A 21,874-nucleotide genomic window follows, 5' to 3' on the forward strand; every position below is an offset into this window, starting at 1 on the left:
TTGTGTCTTCCAAATTAGTAGTCGGTTGCCAAACATTCTTACGTGAATATTTCCTTTGCCACTAAATAAATACCAATGCTTACAAAGACACGCACACACAAACATACAAAGAGTCTTGACCGTGGAGAATCTGTATTGAACTCCAGGTGACCCATATCTCAGCAGAGGAGGCGGGGAGGAGAATACACTTGAAGACAAGAGCACAGAGGAGCTAATCAACTACAAGGGAAGCATAGGAAAAGGGCTGAGCAGCTATAAGAGTGAAACAGGAGGAAGGGAATCAGACGGAGATAGACCCAACAGTGAAGGACAGAATAGGGAGAGGAGGAGGAAGAGTGGAACAAGACGTGTGGCACCAGGGAGAACAAAGGACTCACTTTTCCGCCATTTGAGAGCTTGTGATAATGAATCAGGCATATGCGACCAGTCTGTCTGTTGGTGTGTGTGTGTGGTGTGTGTGTGTGTGTCTGTTGGTGTGTGTTTCAGTGTGTGTGTGTGGTGTGAAACTAATGTAACTCTACCACATCACCCCCATCTACACATTGTCGGAAATCCACCCTTAACTGAAGAGGTATTTGAAAGCGTGCATACAAAACCTGTTTGTGATTGACAGGCAAAAACAAAGGGCTGTGCGATACACATCACACAGTGGGAAACTGATGACATAGCCAGATTGTCAAGACTACAATCCATTATACACCAATTGGGTTAATTGAATATTAGCATTAGGATAGATACTGTATGTAGATCAGAAGAGAATACTTTTCTATCGGCATTTAGCTTCTGTCGCTCAATGTTTTTGGGAGATTGATCTTGTTATCATGTGAGGGGAGGTGATACTTCAAACTTTTTATCATCTCTTTGCCTCGCTCTCGAACAATCGTTACTTTCCACCATCCGTTATATTTATTATTTATCCATTATTGTGTCAACGTTTTCAGAAGTACATTTAAACCCGGGAGCCTATTTTTATGTTTCTTCAAAAAGCCATTCAACAAAGAGCATTGTTTACCGTACAGCCCTGTAGCTAAAACAAATTGCTAGTTTGGGAGTCAGCAATACAACAAACAGCCGAAGGGACCGAGAGACAGACAGAACACGGGGATGTGTGGAGAGAGAAGTTTGTTTGTGTGTGTGTGAGTGAGGAGAATGAATGATAGCTAGAAAGTCATTATGCAACCAAAGAGCAACACTTACACATGATTACACTACAGCGGCCTGTGCTAAACAAAGAGCTACATTCAGCTCTATTCCTTCTGTTGTTTTACAACTGCGCACATACAGATTCTCCATGTTGTTCATGCATAGGAGGAAACTAATTGATCGCACTGATTGCTAACATGCAAATCAACATGGTGTTACGTTCGTGTGCAAGCTTATGGTTCAGCCGAATCAGAATTTATTCAAATTTTTTTACATTAAAAGACAGGCATCAAGTACAATTCAAGAATATAGTATGTATGGGCGTTTCCCACTATGCATCACTGTGAATCTAGATCATTTTGGCTTATAATAATGGAATATACAGAAAGAGGATAAATATGTATTGTAATAATCTTTATTCAGCCAAATGCTACTCCAATGTAATACTAGAAATAAAGATTCAATACCGCACATATGCAGAGCACAGAGCTGGGGAATTCTGTCCTTCCAAATCAGATTACTGGAAGTAAACCAAAATGGAAAATGAACAATAAACGATGACGTAAGCAGCAGGAGGCGACTAGCAGTATCAAATCCTATCGACTGGCCCACGAAACGTCACCACAGATCACATTTCCCTGTTAAATTCCCCAATACACTGCATCTCTCCATTTATAGTTCCATTAATCCAATTTCACAAGGCAAGGCGGATTTGTTTTTCACCATCGTGTGTCCCCTACGTTACCCCATTAAAGACGGGAGGATAATACAACGGACAATGTGTTCTTTACAATACGACCATCTGGAAGATGTGCACGGCTCGTGGGAGTCATGCACGCAAATCGAGGAGGAATATGATGATACACACATGACACATACATGCCGACCGTCATGAGTGTGTGCCGAGAGAAGAGCAGAGCCTATTATCACAAGAGTATTTTTAGCAACAAACAAACTATTTCCCTGAAGGGTCCGCATGCTCCATTAATCTGCTCATGAGAGCGTCTGGAGGGAGGGCGAGCAGGAGAGAGGAGGAGTGAACCACGCGGTCGGAGGCTCACACTAACACCCATGTGCTCGCTCACACTGAGAACTGGCATCAATCTGTCGCTGTAGCCACTAACGTATGCATACACGTACATGACCACGTATGCACGTGCACATAGACACTTAAATGGGCATGTCAACACACACACATGAATCAGGACATGTAGCCACTAACATATGGATAGGCACAAATTCATACATGTACATGACCATGCATGCGCACACACACACACAGTTGTTTTTTGTGAAAAACAGCTTAAAAATATGGCAGCAAGACTAGGGCTCGAGACACATTTGAGACTCATGTGCAGCATGAGTTTATCCTTCTCCCGTATCTGTCTGGGTATGGGGCTGAGTCATTACATGATCACCATCATCATCATCCTCATCGTCACTGGACCATCTGCTAAATAACATTCTCCAAGTTGTTATCAGGGGCCTACTTACATATAAACATCAGTGAACAACCAGGGACCACTAGCACAGAGAGGGGCAGTGATTCACCCCAACTGGAAAACACATGTGGAAACGGAAGCAGAAGAACTGGTCAAATAATAAGTTTACACACACACACACACACACACACACACACACACACACACACACACACACACACACACACACACACACACACACACACACACACACACACACACACACACACACACACACACACACACACACACACACACACACACACACACAGAGCAGTCCAACATGTTTCGAGGAAACAAAACCAGGGCGTGGTGAATAATTATGACACTGTTTATACTACACAATGTAAACAAAGCAGTGTAACAGAGTATATTGACATTTTAAATATGGAGGAGGTTTGTTTACACCTAGTGTGACACAGACAGAGCTTTTTTTTTTATTGCCCGTGTGTCTTTTTCCTCCCCTCATAGTTGAAGTCATTAGACGAGTCAGGCAGGCTGAGCTAGCTGCTGCTGAGCTCACGCATGTGCTGTGAAAGCACTTGTACTTAAGTCTCAATAGACAACCGAAACTCACTTATACACAAGTCGTTCAAACCCAATTGATTTAAGTGTTGCTATAACATGCAACAGAATACACAAATGCTCAAGTGGAATGGTCAAATGGTCAGCGTCACGCACTGGCATTTAAGTTAAATAGTTTAATAGGTACCGTTTGTAAGCAAAAAGGTTAACACAAAGCCTGGCTTAAAGAAGATGTTAATAGATAAATCATGGCCTAAAATGCACTACAACGGGCTGTAAATATGTCAACTTAACTGGCAGAGCAGGAAAGAGCACAATCTTACATTTTAAGTTAAAAAATTAACAAGCATGCACAGAGTAATGTGCAATGTTGACAGATTCAGTGAGGCATGCTACTGGGGCACTTGGAGTGACAAAAGTAACCTTTGAGGACATAGTTGTGAACTTCTGGCATGGAGCCCAAGGCAACAAACAGTGATTAGTCTGCCAGAGGTGGGCGAGAGACATGGAGGTAGAAAGAACGAGAGTGGGAGAGAGGGGGAGAGGGACAGAGAGATTTGAAACAGTTCCTAGTGTATTAATGCAAGACGGTTATCCTGTCCTTTTAAAACATTTATATTCTTTCAAACACCTTAAAAAGGCAGAGAGAGTGAGGCAGAGTCAGAGAGAGAGAGATTTAATTGATCGAGAAAGCTACAGCATATATATATATATAGACAGACAAGAGAGGGATGCACAGAAAAAGGAGAGTGAAACAGAGGGAGATAAGACACAGATTCTATTCAAGAACAAAACGACACGCTTTGTCAAACTCAAGCGATAACTAACTAAATAGGACAAAGTCGTCACGCGACCTACTTTCCACCATAAGTGGACCAGTCAATCAAAGACGACAATGGGAGAGGCAGGAAGCCCTGAGTGTGTGTGTGTGTGTGTGTGTGTGTGTGTGTGTGTGTGTGTGTGTGTGTGTGTGTGTGTGTGTGTGTGTGTGTGTGTGTGTGTGTGTGTGTGTGTGTGTGTGTGTGTGTGTGTGTGTGTGTGTGTGTGTGTGAAACGGAGAGACAGGAGCAGGGAGGGAGTGCGATGGAAAGAAAGAACAGGAAAGGAGAGGAGAGACAGGGAAAGGGGGACAAAGAGAATAGGTAAAAAAAAAAAAGGCAAAAAGGCAAACAAAGAGAAAGACATGAGCAGGGAGGGGTGTGGGAGAGGGCTCCAAAGCCCCATGTGGTCAGTTAATCTCGCTCTCTCTCTCTGTCTCTCATTACCGACTAGGGTCCACCCAACAAGCTGTAAAAGAAGCATGTACGGCATGGAGATAGAAGAATCATGCATTTTTCCTTTGCCCGAGCTGATACCCCCTGGCACGTGGTCATCCATCTCGCCTCTCACCTGGGGGCTAAAGGCTCAGTTACGGCTCCACGTCGACGCAACGCAATGACCACGCAGACGCCTCGACGAAGTCTTGAACCTGTTAAGGCTCGGCGTCGGGGTTTAGAGAGCGGACCAATCACAGCCCTTGCGCTGCGTCGCCTCGAACGCAAGGTTAACATTTGTGGGAGGCGCACGTCAGGCCCTTGCGTTGGACAAAAGGAGGGTGACCTCCTAACCCCACGGTCAACTGGGCATATCTTCTGCTGACGAGTGGCGATGGTGGGCGACGTTACTTAAGCGGACGTCCGGAGCGACGATGTGTTCCGGCCGGAGAACTCGGGAGAGCTCGCGGCGCCACAGCGAAGCCACCTCTGCTGCTGCTGCTGCCGCCGCCGTGGCGGCCCCGGGGCCAAGCTCAGCGCGCTCCGCTCCTTCTGCGCTACGGCCGCGGACAGACTCCCGTGCGCTCTGGATGTCTTGTGACAGAGTCGGGGGCCGCGCATCTAACAGGCATTTATATAATTTAAATGATAGATAGGAAATCACAAATAAACTGTTTGCGCACAAACACGCACAGAGGCACACACACGCGCACACACACACACACTCACATCCACACACACACACACACACACCAATGAATCAGCTGGAGACAGGGAAGTCCAGAACACATCAAGTTAAAAAGAGACTCTTTATTTTTTCCTCTGATGACTAAGAGCTTCCCAGCCAATAGCTATAAAAGGTCTGCTGTTCCCGTTTAGAATATCCTTTCCAGATCGAACTGTATTAGGACCAGTATAGCAGTATAGTCCCGGTCAACCCCCCCCTGGGAGTACGAGGAAGGACACGGGTCCCACAGTTCTGGCTCACGGTCACGACTCAGCTACTTTTCACAGTTTTTGGCTCCCCGTCATTGAGTATGCGCTTTATAATGAGCCATGTTGACCATGGCGTTATACTATGAGTGTTAGAGAAGCTGAGCCCTCTTGTACCCGGCCCACCACTTGAACCGCTCCCAAGAGGGAGCTCCACACATCCACACATACTCTCTAAGTGCCTCCACAAAGGCACTCTGTCATCACCAAATGAACGGGAGCATAGCTCGGAGCAGACTAGAATGTTCATAAACTGGTTGGCGAGGAATGGCCGAAACATAGAATTATTACCCCGTTTTTTTGGGTTCACTGGCCCCTTTACACGTTTGGCAAGTTCCTGAATGCCTGTCTAACGCTTTTGTTGTCAAATAAATATCAGCTAGTTAAGCTAGGGTGTCCTTTTGACCTTGGGAGTAAAAGCGCTAGAGAAAATTGGGGGCCAAATATGGAACCAGTCCATCTAAGTCCAACTAAATCCAATAGGAGCTTTTAGCCACGATAGAAGAAAAGAGGATATGCATAATGCTATTTGATATAACCACCATCGATCCACAATATAACGCAAAAAGCCCAATAAAACCCAATTGATAAATGGAGTATTGATAGGCCACACATTAATGCTTCAAGCCCAAGGCACACAGAGTGCAAATATACAAGTTTAACGGACCAATGCACAAGTATACCGAGGGCTGTATTTTTGGCTGAAAATAAAATCGAGCGAGGGAGCAAGAGACCGAGAGCGAAAAGAGAACGCCTGCCAACTGTGTGATTTATCACGTAGCACCACATTAAATACATCAACATAACACTGAGAACATAAGAACAAGACGGAGGGAGGTAATGTGTGAGGAGAGGGGGGGCATGCAGGGTGAAGGCAGGAGATGTAGACCGTGTGGACCATTAAGATCACTGCTTCGTCACGGTGAGTCCTCTAACTTTCCGTTAGTACCGTTAACGGAAAGACAACGGCCGCCATGAAACATTTAACACGACGAGGGCGGCGAGGTGTATCGAACAGAAAGAGAGACACTTCCCTCTCGTTTACTGTGTCTGCGGGCAAGTATCAGGGCGGTGAAAGAAGTTCTGGGGATAGGATAAGATTTTATTTTCATGTTTTTATCCAATCAACCGGAGCCAGATTATGTAGAGTGATAAAAACTAATAAATACATATATATATGATAAAATATATGATAAATAAATCTGCATTGTACTGCATATGCTCAACTTAAATATCTGTTTTGTACAATGTAAATAGCCGCCTCACACCAGTACTTTTATAGCTTAGCTTGCGTACTCGTGACGAAACCTCTGGGTAACGTTTGCGCATCTTCCAACCGCACAGAAACTGCATACAGCGACTCCCAGTGCTCCAGATTTCCGCACAACAACAAATTGTCTATATGCTGCGTAGCGGAACGGTATTTACTCCCCTGGGTCTGGAAGATCAGACACTCGTCGGCTATCGTTCCATACCTGTCCCGCAAGGTGCAAGACCCCCTCCTGCAAAATACAGACTTCCATAGGTGGCAGCAAGGAAACATAGGAGTCATGATGTAGTATATGTAATGAGTGGTGTAACTGGCTAGGCTGAGGTCTGTGAAGGAGATTTGAAGGTCACACAAACCGTAACCTAAATATGAAATAAAATGTAGGGAGGCCTTAGTCATAATGATATTTTTAACCTTTCACATTTATGGCCTTTCTGCGTTGAGGTACATCAGAATGGATTCCCTTATCCAATAAGTTAACACTTCCCTGACCCAGACCACAGGAATCATTTATCTGCAACATCTCCCCTGTCCAAGACCCAGACCATCATGAATCTCCTACAACAGCTTTCCTACCCGGGGCATCGGGTGTTCTTTTGTGCCTTTATGGACAGGACTTTGAGGACAAGTGAGCGGACACATTGCATAGGACCACCAATTTGAATCGAACCTAGCGGATCCCAACCCAAAAATTCAGCCAAAGTGATTAGCGCAAAAGTTACTCGCACAAACACTAGAACATGTGTGTGGGTGTCTATGTATACGTGTGTGTCTTTCTCTTTCTGGACATGGTAGAGTGGCTTTCTGTGGCTGTGACCCAGTGCTGTGTCTCATGGCAGGGAACATGACACCCCTGCAGCACACTCAGATCCAGTTTAGCAAGAGGAGGGCTGCAGGCTTCAATAATGGATGAAGAACCCTCCTGAGACCCCCTCTTCTTTCAGGGGGGGTTAGGGTGGTGTCACGGTAGGAAAAAATATAAATATTGAATACTTAGCGGCCTTTCAACTCTCTCTCTCTGTGTGTGTGTGTGTGTGTGTGTGTGTGTGTGTGTGTGTGTTCTTTTCTTGAATTGTCGAAATTAATCAGAGACTGCACATTGGGAACATCTATTTAAATGCATATGTTATGGGGAGATGGAAACACGATAACAAACCGAGAAACACAATTATAATGCATTGTTTAATAATGCATTATAAATATGAATTATTCATAATACAGCAGCTTTTTTATCAGCTTTTGGTCCAGGGCGGGTTTAACCCCAAAGCTGTACCTTATGGAAACAATAAACTGGAATGCTAACCCAGCAACATTCCTGGTACGCATAATTGACGTGTTTACATATGAACCACATACGTCAAAACTTCACCTATACAAACAGCCTGGTTGACCGTTTAACCTGCATACATTCAGCACAGTCTATCACCTACTCAACGGCTGTTCATGTGTAGGCTTGTGAATTGGGACAAACTAAAGACTTGCTGAGAAGAAATGCATTATAAAAGACGTTTAAAACTAAAGCAGGACCAGAAAAAACGACACTTGAACGAGTCAGAAAAGACACAGACCTGTCCAAGTCAAGAAGTGACTTCAACATGAAATGCTTATGGAGAAGGCAAATTCATGACGAGGAACATGTTAAAGATAAATAAAGCCTTACTCAATATCAATAATATGAACACCAACGGTAACATTTTAAAAATATTGAATATGGGAACCAAACAACCCTAAATCTTTTCAACAAGCTAAAACTAGCACAGGTCCACTTCGAAAATAGGACATACAGAACTTTATCCGGAAGAGATACCTTAAAAAAAACACCTTCTGGATACACAAGCAGGTGCACCGTTCACGACACTTCACTATTGGCCCTCTTACTTTTGTAAATGGCATTTAAACTCAGTGAGCGAATGGAAAGAGGAAAAAGAGGTGGTTTGTGGTGGGAACCGGTTAGAATAAGAGCTGAGGGGGGGGGGGGGGGTTCAGATAGAAGGAGAGAGCTGGTTTGTGGTGGCGGTAAGGCCAGATGGAATGGAAGGAGTAGGGAGGTACAGCGACCGCATCCAACACAGTGGCTCTAGGCTTTGACGACAGCCGAGCAAAACTAAAACTAGACTTGTCGCCATGTGCATTTTCTGAAGAAGACGTGTGAAGTTGCATGAACCACCTCTTCGCATGCAGTTTTTTTCCATCAGCATGCTAACATGCTAACGCTAGCAAGGCTAATATAAGTAAAATATCATGATTAGGGCGGATGTTTACCAAATTGTTTGTCATTTGGGTTTAAGCCAAAAAATGTAAATCTTTTCCAAAACGTTCAAGCTACAGAAACGTCAAACCAGCTCGACTTTATGGATCACTTTACGTCAAATGAGGGCCTTCTACCAAGTTTCAGAACAGTTCCTCAAACAGGGCGGGGGGACACGGCCTTTTAGGGTTGGAACGCCAGATATAGAGCCCCCTGTGGTCAAGTGGGACCAAACTTTTTGGAGACCTCCTTCCTTTCGGTTGTGTTTCACTTGTCAAGTCCCAAGTGTTTGAGTGGATGAGGGGCCAGAGCTGTGTGTTTTAGACCAGAATTATAACAGGAGGAATTCCTAGAAATACAATAGGTATCCAAAGATACTGGGCTTAGAATATGTTACCACATTGGGCTTGCTTTGCAACCACACTTATAATTACACACAAAATATCAATAGTGTGGCTAGCTTTGCCACCACACGTATGAAAAGATTAAGAAGCAATTCTCCCCCTTCTCCCACTCTCTCCCTCTTTCTACAAATAACAGGAGGTCTACAAAGATCTTGCTGACTGCTCCCTAAACAGAACTGAATAAACATCTGCATGTGTATTGCGGTCTCTCTTCTTCCTCCTCCCCTTCTGAACATAAAGATGTGATGTGACTCTGATAAGGTTAGCCGGGGCCATCTTCTAGCCTAGCCCCCACAACACTCCACTTCCCCACTCACACAGCTGTCTTTCACATGCAGTATAGAGAGATGGCGTGTATGGATGTGTACACATTATAAAATTCCAGAAATTCCAACCTGTTTACTCTTTCCTCCCCTTCCCCTCCCCTCATTTACTCGATCATCAAGCGCCTCTCTTCCGCGATACTTCCAGACCCAACTTTGGGAGCAGAGGATCTTAGCCCAAAACAATACAGGAATGTTGTCGACATACGTTTGAAGTAACGATTCAGACAAGACTTTAAACAGTGACCTACCTAACCTGCTCCGTGACTCTGTGCTCAATAGCGCTCAGCTGCAACACGTTACTCATTAACCCTGCTCCCATTTACGGCCTCAAAACACACCGTTCCTGTACCCTCATCTTATCTGCATCAGCTCATCCAATAAACACACACACACACACACACACACACACACACACACACACACACACACACACACACACACACACACACACACACACACACACACACACACACACACACACACACACACACACACACACAGTGAATAAAGAGCCTGTACGCGGGGGGGGGGGGGGGGGGGACGACAGAGAACATCGTATAAGAGAGAGATGAAGGTTTGACGAGGAAGGTTTGTAGTTGGTGGCTACATGTACAGATTCATATCTGTGTTTTTACATGCCCATTTAAATGCATCCGTGTGTGCGCGTGTGTGATAGATGTTTGCTTGTGTCAGAGGAATAGCAGCAGGCTGGGTAAATTATATTTATAGAAAAGCTAGATAAAAGAGATGGAAGAAGAGCAGGTAATAAGGGACTGGAAAGAGTGTAGGTATAGGAGGTGTTCTGACAGTGGAATGGGTAACACTGCTAGCTAAAGTGTGTGTGCGTGTGTGAGTGTGCGCGTGTGTTCGGCGTGCGTTGTCTTGTGGAATGGGTACACAATGCTAGAACTGCTAGCCAAGTGTCGCAAGAACTTCCGCCCCCATCACCAACCACTCAGTGTTGCCATGGAAATGATATCTATGCACCGTACTCTGGTGCATACCTACAGTTTAGGGTAAAGCTGAACCTGCAAGCTGTATTTACAGCTTAACATGGTTACCGCTACTGTTGAATCTTCTGCCATTTCTAACTGCCATTTAGCTCCAAGATTTTGGTGAAAACCGTTCAGATTCAATACATTAAGGATTAAGTGAAACCCAATCACTTTACACCTCCTTTAAGTACAGATTAGGTGTCCATTAAGTGTACACACACACACACACACACACACACACACACACACACACACACACACACACACACACACACACACACACACACACACACACACACACACACACACACACACACACACACACTAGAACAACATGTATTAGCGAAATGTTTAGCTGAGGAAGACGGCTAATGTTGATCTGATTGTTAGCCAGTTTCTAATCCAGTTTGTAATCCTCTAGACTAGAGGGTGGAGATTAGGGATAAAGGAGGAGTGTTTTACATGACCAGACAGAGATCTAGATAGATCTCTCTAAACCAGACTGGCCACCACTTTAAAGGAGGTTTGTCTGTTTGACGTTAACATCAGATGCCATGCGGCCATGTTGGTTCCAAATCCAACACTGTCAGCGGTTTCTGTGGTTTGAACTCTGACCCCTGCGCTGAACCAAGTCTCTGGGGAGGACTTCCTGAGATGAACAGCTCACAGAGATGTCTCCAGAAATGCAGAAAACCCAGAAGACCCAGGCAATGCCTGCGAGGAGCGGTTAAACATGTAAGCCAGCTAGTAATTTCCCTGCTACGGCAGCCAATCGAAACGCCTGGGACACCACTGGCTCTGACCTCGGGGCCAAAATGGCGGATGTTAGAGTCAGGGCAGACGGGTCACAAGAGGAAACAAGTCACCAACATTTTCCAGGGATGTTGATACATAGATTTGCTCCGTCTGACCTGGGATCTATACCACGAAGCGAGTTCAACATACCAAGGGTATTTTTTCATTAGCTGGCTTCAGTAAGCCTAGCAACCACGATGACGCAAGATCGCCATGACGACCGTGGTTCCATCTGGTTAAATACACCCAGGTTTTCCCAAACCAGCTAGTGAAAAACCCAGAGTTGATCCTGGGTTTTCAGTGTCAGAAAAAGGGAACCACCATTGTGGACAGTGAAACCCATGCTTCAACCTGACATGACCTTCGCAAACCCCACATCCTGCTTTGCAGTCCAGTGCTCTGGAGTACACGCATTCAGACATTCAGTGGTAATGTTGGGATTACCTCCAGAACTAGCCTATCTGCTCCAGCGGAGGATGATGGCTTTGCAGTGGAAATGATGCCGTGCACTTCTTTAACCATGTACCCTAAAACAGCCAACGCTGACTCACGAGCATGCTGGGGAACCCATTCATTCTCTCTGGCCAAGAAGGTACCCCATTCCCGGCGTTGCGTGAGATGAGAACGCCTGGGAACTAGGTTACCTCCTGCTACGGTCACTCCCCCACCTCTCCCTCTCCCTCTCAACCACTGCAGCCCCTTGAGACGGCGAAAACATCTCTCCTTGCCTCGTAGTCACAAACTATCTCCCTCACCCGCTTTCGAAAATAACGACTTAATGGTTGTGTCACACAGGAGCAGTGCAAAGTGTTTCTATTTGAAAAATAAAGAAAGGCTTTACAGTCCGTGACAGCCAAGAGACTCCTAATTGACCAAGTCGTTAATATTTTACACACATGTGGTTAGAGTTTACCCGTAGGTCTGGTGGCTCTTTTTGCGAGTCAGGATGTGAACGTGTTTGGTGACATCAGCTTTCAAAATAAAATAACAATCCCTCAGGGACACACACAGACACACACACATACATACACACACACACACACACACACACACACACACACACACACACACGCACGCACATGCACACGCACGATGAAGGAGCCAATCCGAGGGCTCAGCAGCGGCCGGAGGGGATGGACAATGTGGCCATTGAAGCAGAGGCCAGGCTTGTCCTGCAGTAACCCGCCCACAGGTATGTTGTGAATCGCTGCAAATAGAACATTATACAGTCTGCTGCCACCCATGTAATGGCAGTGTTATATGAAAGCTCCTTTTCTTCAGGTTCCGTCAAACAAACTCGTACCGGTGCGATGCCACATGTAACCATAACAAGTACGGCTATTTTAGGGGCCGTGTAAGTTAAATAAACACGTAGAAATGTAACAAGTGGACACACCCCAGGCGTGCAAAGAAAAATTACTCGCAGGGGAAAAGGGCTCCCGTTCGTGCTAGATCAAAAGACGTGAGCCCCCATTAAAAAAAGACACGGGACCAAATGTCCGAGAAGGTGTGGCCGACGAAGACTGAGGCCCGCAGAAACGCCACCCAAGCCCAAACCTCACCAAAAAGAAAGGCTCTGCTTGAAGGAGAGGGGAGCAGTCATGACAGCACCACTGTGAACTATACCTGGGTTCTGTCTGTGTGTATATCAGGGTCTATCATTCTTTAAGGCAGGCCTAGACGAAATGTATTAAATGTCTTTAAAATAAACAGGTCTCTCAATCTTCTCCCAAAGAAATGTAGGGCTTTCCCTGTGTATTCTCACAAACAAACACAACAGCTGTTCTGTGTAGCCACCTACAAATATAATTAAATAAATAGAAAAATATGAGAGGCTAGCGGGGGCGGTGGGGGGGATACTCGCGGGGGGGGGGGGGGGGGGGCCCAGAGTGTGTGTTCCATCCATGCCCTTGTAGTCACATTGTAGCATATTTTAGCTCTCTCGCGTATTGCACTGGTTGTCCCATAGAAGACCCACGTTTGAGCCATGGCATGTGCTAGTAGTCACATGGTAGTAGCACTCAAGCAGGTTTTAGCTCTCTCACCATGTAGCATCGGCACACTGGTAGTCACAACCTCACACATTTTAGCCCTCAGACGAGTGGGTGCACATGGTTAAGAAGTACTGCTGCTATCTAGGGTCAAAATGGTTTATTATGTAAGCATATAATAACCACTGCTATGTAATATTACATGCTTTGCGATGTATTCATCCACAAAGAAATGTTGTTTTTTTTGACTGTGTGGCATTTGAAAACATAGGCTTAGCACCTGGTCATCACGCAGAAGTATCTAGATGAAGTCACCCATGTGTTGATGGTTGCCATCGCGTGCGTGTGTATTATGCAACGGGAGTGTTCCCTCCATCTGTGCCTCTCTTTAACCCCTGCCTCCTTCAACAATTCCCCCCCTCTCCAAAAATGCTCCTCTATTCCATCTGCCATAAAACAAATCCAAAAAAAACCTTGGGTGAATGTTTTAAAATCAAACATCTGATCTTCCACTCATCGTTTCATCTCTTTTTAAGTGGTCTGAATACTGGATAGCTCTATGAAGATCAGGGCCAAGTTCACCTGGCAGTAAATTAGCCGGGCATGGGGCCCATGCATGTAGCCCCAGGCTACGTTGCTAGGCCACTACGAGCTGCTGTTCTATTTGTAGGGAGCTAGTAAATTAGAGGTTTGATCGCGCCAGCTAATGGCTTGGAGAGCGTGGAGCAGGAGAGAAGGAGTGTGGGAGGTTTTGAATTGGACTCTGCAAGGCACCGTGCTCAGAGCTGATGAGCTAGGTATTACAGGGATACTTGTTCAGAGTCCAAAGAGAGAGCAGTATGGAGAACAGAGCCTTACAGGCGCCGAAAGCCAAGAAGCTGGCGTTCTAATTGTCACAGGCGTTAATACATCACACATTGAGCTGTTGAAAATAACATGTTTAAAAATTCTGCTCTTTCTGCAGGTCAGGTTGTGATTGTGTTGGGTGACATCATCTATAAAATAAAGTCCCTGAGGGAACAAAGACCACACACACACACACACACACACACACACACACACACACACACACACACACACACACACACACACACACACACACACACACACACACACACACACACACACACACACACACACACACACACACACACACACACACACTTGAACTAGCCTGCCAATATACTTAGAACAGACTAAGTATATCAGTAAAGCATTTTATAGGTTTTAGGGAAAAAGATCTGGAAAATACAGTCTCTTGAGGGTAGGATGTAACAAAGGTATTATTGAAGTGTAGGTGAACCCCATTTCAGCCCTAACAGGAACACTGAGATATAGAAAAAGGCTTTATGTGCCAAGAGTTGGAAGAAGGTGGGATGGTTTATCCCCCTCGGTTGCAACCCATTTGAGATACTTTTTAACACCGGCATTGTGTATGAGCTTTGTAAGGGAAGCTTAACCCTCCATCCTGATGTTAAAAAGGCCCTTTGACCTCACGAAAAGGCCCTCACCAAGGCCAAATTAAACGTTCACAAACGGGCAGTGGAGACTGTCAAAAATATAGGATTTTACCCCTGGTTCTCCTACACACCTTAGTTTACTAAAAGTGACACATTTCCCTTTAAAAAGACATTCAGCACTAGAGTCAAGTAGGACACAATTGAGTTACTTGTAACATTTGCAGCACTTTGACCGATTCAACACAACAAACACATCCACCGCAAACCAACCAAACGACCCAGCGGGAAAAGCGTCCCCGTGGGGGACGGCCTTACCGTGGGGGGCGCCGTCATGGTGGGAGGCGGGCGGCCAGATCTGCCCCGTCTTGCGCACGCTGACGATGGTGGCCTCCGACATCACCACGTGGCCCCCCTGGGGCCGGTGGTGCTGCCGCTTCTGGGACTGCGGCGTGGGCGGGCTGCTGCTGTCGTACGAGTGCTGGGAGTTCTGGGAGTTCTGCGACGGCGAGCGGCTCTTCTCCCGGTAGGGCCGGCGGAAGGCGGTGGTGCCGGCCGTGCTGGCGGAGGTGGCGGTGGGGCTGGGCGAGACGTGGCTGGACTGGCCCGAGGAGAAGTCCTCCTCGCTGGACGTCAGGTTCTCGTTGGAGCTGCAGTCCGGCGTGTAGCCGCCGCCGCCGCCGCCACCCCCGCCGCCCCCGCCGACGCCGCCCGCGTCCTCAAAGCTCCCCGGGGAGTAGGAGCGGCGGGGCCAGGTGAGGAGGTGGTCGTCCCCTCCCCCTCCGTGCTCCCTCATCATCACCCCCCCTCCCCCTACGGCTACACCCCCAGCCCCGCCTCCCCCGCCCCCGCCCTCGCCCATCATCACCCCGCCCACGTACACGCTGGAGTACACCTGGAAGTCCGACGGTTGCCACGGCGGCGGCGGCGGCTTCCCGCCGTTGGCGCGGGCCGGGTGCCGCGGGTTGGGCTCCCCGTCTTCGTACTCGGCGTCGTAGCCGCAGGTGCTCTCCGTGGACCGCCCTCGGTACACGGGCCGGGTCCGGAGCTCCCCCGCCGCCGTGGCCAGGTTGCCGGGCAACGAGTGCAGGGACCTCTTGCGCTCCATCTGCATGGCCTGTGTGCCCAGGGTGCTGATCTGGTCCGACACCTCGCGGTCGTTGACCCGCACCAGGCCCCGGTCGTGGTGGAACTCCATGTTGGTGTAGAATGGCGGCGGCGGCTGCGGCGGCTGCTGCTGCTGCTGCTGCTGCTGCAGCTGCATCGGTTTGTCCGTCGCCTTGGCAACGTCCCCGGCCGAGTGGGAGTTGGCCCGCTTGATCCTCTCGAAGTTGGACCGCAGGGCGGCCACGCCGAGGCCCATGCCCAGCTTGTCCTTGGGGTCGATGGGGAGGTCCTTGTCCGGAGTCAGACCGGGCCGCCGCGGGGAGACCGAGGCTCCGCCCCCTCTCTGCTGCTTGGAGGGCGAGAGGCCGTCCAGGCTGTCGCAGGACTCTGCCTGCTGGGGGACCTCAAACGCAGACTGGAGCTCCAGGCCGTCTCCGTGGGAGGCCGACTTCCTCGCCGGAGGGGGTCTGGGCTTGGACCTCCCGCATTCTGCCACAGGCTGGAAGCGGCTTCTTTCCCCGGTGCCACCGACCACGCCGACTCCCCCGGTTTCCTGCATGTGTGGCTGCTGGGACGGGCAGTCGGCGCCCTGTGTGGCATTGGGGTCACCCCCCTCGTTGATCGGAGTCTTCCGGAAGCCCCATCGTTGACGGTCGTAGCTCTTCCTCTCCTTGGCCAGGAGAGTCTGCAGGTAGATCATGCGAAAACGCTCCTTGTTCACCTCTTGTTCCAGCCGTCTAATAGTGGCTTTGCATTTCTCCAGCTCCTGTTCGATGCCCCCCACAGACCGCAACTCCATTTTAGGGGGCTCAGACTCTGGGAACTGAGCTTTCCACGCTTCAATGAATCCCACCGGTTCCACCATTGTCCACACGGGGATGATGTCAGCGGTAGGCTGCACGGTCGGTCGCTTACAGTCCTGCTTTCGACACGGGGAAATCGGTATCGAAACGGAAGAAAAAAAAATCCCAAAACCCAACAATAATTACAATACAGCAAATCCGATCCAAACTGCACAATCTAACTGTTTACACTTATCCGCTGTTTCGCAGTGGCAATAATAAATCTGAGCAGAAGTGAGCGGCTGCCTGTGTATAATATCATCGGGGGATGTGTATAACACGGGAAAATGTGAATTGGCTTCCCGTTGGTCGTGCATTATTCCAAGAAAAAAAGAGTCCCTTAGCGATCTGTAGAGAGAAAAATCTCAGACGCAACACAATGACAGCATCTGTCTTCGCTCAGACCTGGATTTTGACTGTAGCGTGGTGTGGGGAGAAGTAAAACCAAAAGGCTCCTTATTTATTTACTCTTCATCAACACTTCACACCACATAGCCGATGCGGCCGTTCGCCATTTACTTGCCCACGGTTCATTCATAACACAGTATTTCTGAAACCCTTTGTACCTACCAGCAACGTCCAAGGCGAATGTTGGAGAAAGGGGCAATAAGCGACAAGAAAATCACTTTTCGCAGAAAAATCAAGATTATCCAGCCTGCCTCGCGTTCAAATATCCTGGAAGAATTGGTCTTTCTTCCGCCGTCTTATCCCATTTCAGTGGCCCATCCTGATATATGTGGTTTTACAGACATTTCCTTGGCTGTGATGGTGCTGTGTGTGTCCCCATCTCAGTGTAGCAGCAGAGAGCTGCAAGAAATGGGAGGGACCAGACTAAATATGATTGACAGTCTTGCTGGTTAAAGAGACAGGGCAAAATGTGTTTGGTTATTACCTGAAGTTATTTTTTTTCTATTGGTTTCACAACAAAACAAATCGAAATGAAGGGTTCAGTTTACTGCTTATATTTTTTGAAAGAATCATTATTCTCGACAATGTTTTGTAGGCTACCGATATTTATAAATTAACTACGTTACCTTGGGTTACGTTCACAGATGTTCCAAACACATATAGGCTGTATGACTTCTAAATAATTACACCATTATTAATGACTTATTAAGATTAGATGGGTATTACGCCATTTACAGACGTATAGGATTAAGCTCCAAATGTCTCAAGATCAAAATACTAAAATACCATTCAACTAGTGCTTGTCTACGAGCCACATCCTCAGGTTATTAAGTGCAGGTAGTGCTTGGTGGAATCTGACTCAACAATGACTCCTAGTGGTTGAGTTGCGACAGTGCAATGATCTTGAGAAATGGGTCTTTTATCACATTTACGGGGGACAGTTATAATGGAACGCTTACATTTCTTTAAAATCGTTTACCGCTCAGTAATGCAAACGACGTACTCGAAAACAATCATTGTAGGCCCATTTTATTAATCTTACATGACTTATAGGTGAAAGGACAAACGGAACACGGCAGTGAGACATAAAGGTTTTTATTTCCCTGGAACAATTGCAGTAATGCATGGACAATCATTGTTAGGCGCAGATAATGATCGTTTTACATATACGGTTGATATTGTTCTTTGACAAGGTAGTGAGGAGGTACCCTTCTCTCCAATAGGTTTTACTGCACTTTGAGTTGTATGGTGGAAAACTATGCAGACAAGAGTACACTCAACAATCGACCGACAGTATTGTATTGCAAGACACCGATGAAGGAGTGTCAATGATCTCAAATGCTAAAGGTTAAGTCGATCAGTGATCACCATCCATCCGTCATTCTTTGTTCAACCAAGTCAAGTCGTTCATTTCTCCATGATAAATATTTTGTGCAAAGTCCCCTACGCATGGTTATAAAAAAAACAGTGGTTACCTATAACGATGTATCTTCCTCTGTAAAACCAATCACGTACCTTTTTATTGCATTGTACAAGATAATCTATAAATATAAATCGCAAGCATACTTACAGCTAAAAGCGCGTGCACAACAGTGTATAGTAGGCCTACAAGAATATAAAACTAACCACACAAACAAAACCAGTGTCCTTTAAGTCGAGAATTTGGAAAGGTTTTAGTCGTTCTTCATGCAAGGATGAACGTCAGGGTTCTTGCGTACTGCCTCGTAGGCTGTACGCGATACTCTTGTCATCAAAACAGCATTTAACCGGATAAATGGAAAACATGCGCAGCGTGGGGTAAATATGTGGGAACAGGTAAAACAGGAAAACACGTTGCAGCACTTCATTCTGAAAGCCAACGGTGAAAAACAATCATACCACATGTTCCTTCATCTGCTGATTATGACAAAGTGTTGACATGTATGCCGTTTACCATATTGGACGTTTGCATCTTCGGTGCATGGAATGGACTTCTTTATGAGAACGAACCTATGGAATGACACACAATTAGTCAAACTAGATCAACTTCCATTGATACAATTTGGTTAAACCAAAAAAAAACAGTCTGGATACTCATTGTGATTTTAAGCAGGTGTAAAAAAAAAAAGTGAATAGAGTGAAGCGTGATGGAGATGGGACTAAGCTAAAGAGGCTTCTGACCGACTAGTTATCAGGTAGCTGCTTGCACTGTGTTGCTGTGTCGGTAAAGGGGACCCTTTGGCAAAATTGGGGCCTTTAAATGTACCATACAGCATCATTCAGTGGTTTATAGTATCGGTCAAAAAAGTGGAGGACTTCATCTAGCTGGAGTAACGTTAGGCGTCATAAGTGTAATGTGAGGTGTTTGGTACATCGTGTAATGTCATATGTATACGGTGTTTGCTTGTAAAGGGAATATACTCACTGAAGTGACAGGGGCCCACTAGTGGAAGGCATTGAAGAAGAAATCACAGTTGTGAGTAGTAAACCAAACACACAATGCAAAGAAACCCAGGCATCCACCAAACCATGCTGTTCCCGAGGGTCTTTGACTTATGTACAGAAGTATAAGTTTTGCACTCGGAGGTTGTGAGTGGATGGAATGAGGCAACGCAAGTGTACATGATACTAAAAGGGTTAGGACAGTGCAGATCTCTATAAATTAAACCCCTGGAAAGGGTGAAAATACACTAGATCTGTTTATTTTGAATTACAAATAGCCCCTGCCAGTCCTGTTTGTGTCAAGTAAAGGTGAATCATTCATCAGTCTGTGCATGATCCGTTTCAAGTATTGTATGGACATACAAAAACACTAATAATCTTAGACCCCTATAGAATTAATAAATGAAGACAGAAAACACTTTGATTCAAAGGGTTCATGAGTGTATTTTTCATAGAAGATGGAGGAAAATACATTTGGGATCTCACTTGCAATCCAAGTTTTATATTTAGAGTACTTTATATATTTCTTTTTTTTGCAGTTTTGAACAGTCTCCTTTGAATCAAACCCCTTGCCGTCAAGAAATGGCAAAATTAGTATTATTAAACCATATCCAGGCCAGTCTCGTAACACAAATAAAGTTAATGGTAGTTGAAAAATAACAATCAAAACAAATACTTTTTTTTTTTCTTTTTAAAAGGCTTGAGGCTAGGATGATTTTGTTTTCAGCACAAGCCAATAGGAGCACACCTCATATCGTATACCGTCATTTGAACGAACTGTTAAATATCGACTGTGGAATGCCACGTATTAGGCATCTACAAAGGAGCAAAATTTGTCGTACTGAGGTAGCTGTGCTCTGCCTATTGCAGAAAAACTGGCTTTTCAAATCATAGTTCTTAAAACACTTAACATCCACGGAAGTAGCTTTTACATTATCAAGGGAGGGGTGGGGGGGCATGTCAATTTAAAATAATAAATGAAGAAACCACATACAGTTCATGCTTGGTCACAGAACATGCAGCTTTCCTTTGTTTAGTTTAGTTTTTTTAAGAGGATAACTAATGTCTCCATTTGTTTTCCCGCATTCAACCACTCACTCCCCAAACCTTTCCCATCCTTCTCGCCGCACGATCTTTGTCCGTTGGCTCTGAAAGACTTCTAAAGTTATACTGAAGACACAATGGTTAACATTAGAAAATAAATCAAGGCGCTCTTAATAAGCCACGCTTGGTAGAAACCAAAGCAATACAAAAACAGAACAAAAACCGTTGCATAAAATAGTGTGAAATCTCTGTACAGGTCGATGTACTGCTGAGGAATATCTAGTTTTGTATGAAAAGGGTGACTTAACATAACACGGGAGTTTACAATTGATACTGTAGTGAAATGAGATGAAAAATATTCCCAAATCATTTAAAATACACATTTAAAAAAAGGCAATATTGACAATAACAAACACAAAACCTGATACATTGTTGTTTTCTCGTTTGAACCAGCGTATACGTCCACAGCTATGGGAGTGATGTTCATTGGTGAACCCACTATAGAGCCTCGTCTATCCAAATAAAATAAAAATAATTAACAAATAACTTCTCATTGCCACGATTTTAGATTATAGGTTACGTCGTTTTTGTGTGTGTTAAACTTGGTCCTTTTCGTGAACACTCAGCAAACATTCACAAGCATACGCTCTAGCTCTACACAAACACACTCTACTCCTACACAAAACACACACACATACTAGCTATGCACACATAGGTAGGCGGAGACTGGGGTGGGGGTGGGGTGGGGCGGTGGTGGTGAGGAAGGGAGGGGGGGGGGGGGGGGGCAGGTGTGTCGGAAGAAAACTCAGTGCTGGGGTGCTCGAGTCAGTCAAGACCAGAACATGTCGGCCATGTTAGTGTCAGAGCTGTAGATCCATAGCACCAGTGGGATGGAGAGGGCCACGAAGGGCCAGGAGATGCCCTCCATGCATGCAGCAAAGCGGCAGCCCTTGGGCTTCTCCTGCTCTTTACCGGCCTCCAGGTAGTTCCTGGCCGAGAACTTGAGCAGCTCGTCCAACAGGATGACGGGCAGGGAGATCTTCAGCACCATCAGCCACTGGGTCAGGTTGAGGGGGGTGATCTGGAAGATCATCTGCGAAGGGGCGAAAAGGCGTTTCACACGTCAAACGTGCACGGGGGGTCGCCGACATACTACCGCGTTCCCAGTTAT

At 46.1% G+C, this 21,874-nt stretch overlaps 2 protein-coding genes across 4 annotated transcripts in view; both read right to left on the minus strand.

The window, feature by feature from the left end:
- bcr (BCR activator of RhoGEF and GTPase) overlaps positions 1 to 17,654 on the minus strand; it is a 58,351-nt gene extending 40,697 nt beyond the window's left edge. The window contains exons 1-2 of the mRNA XM_060049738.1: positions 17,401 to 17,654; positions 15,200 to 16,907 (exon numbers count right to left, since the gene is read on the minus strand). Of these exons, the coding sequence (XP_059905721.1) occupies positions 15,200 to 16,853 (1,654 nt within the window). The 5' untranslated portion in view covers positions 16,854 to 16,907; positions 17,401 to 17,654. The remainder of the gene's footprint in view (positions 1 to 15,199; positions 16,908 to 17,400) is intronic.
- Positions 17,655 to 18,317: 663 nt separating this feature from the next.
- Positions 18,318 to 21,874, minus strand: part of atp2a2b (ATPase sarcoplasmic/endoplasmic reticulum Ca2+ transporting 2b) — a 28,820-nt gene continuing 25,263 nt past the window's right edge. The window contains exons 22-24 of one of the 3 annotated variants that reach the window (XM_060049742.1): positions 21,676 to 21,796; positions 19,172 to 19,227; positions 18,318 to 19,086 (exon numbers count right to left, since the gene is read on the minus strand). In XM_060049742.1, coding sequence (XP_059905725.1) covers positions 19,214 to 19,227; positions 21,676 to 21,796 — 135 coding nt within the window. In that variant the 3' untranslated portion in view covers positions 18,318 to 19,086; positions 19,172 to 19,213. Of the gene's footprint in view, positions 21,797 to 21,874 lie in introns of all 3 variants that reach the window. The other 2 variants (XM_060049741.1, XM_060049740.1) reach the window with 2 other exon arrangements.

The sequence above is a fragment of the Gadus macrocephalus genome, chromosome 4 (assembly GCF_031168955.1).
Source record: "Gadus macrocephalus chromosome 4, ASM3116895v1".
Taxonomy (NCBI): Eukaryota; Metazoa; Chordata; class Actinopteri; order Gadiformes; family Gadidae; genus Gadus; species Gadus macrocephalus.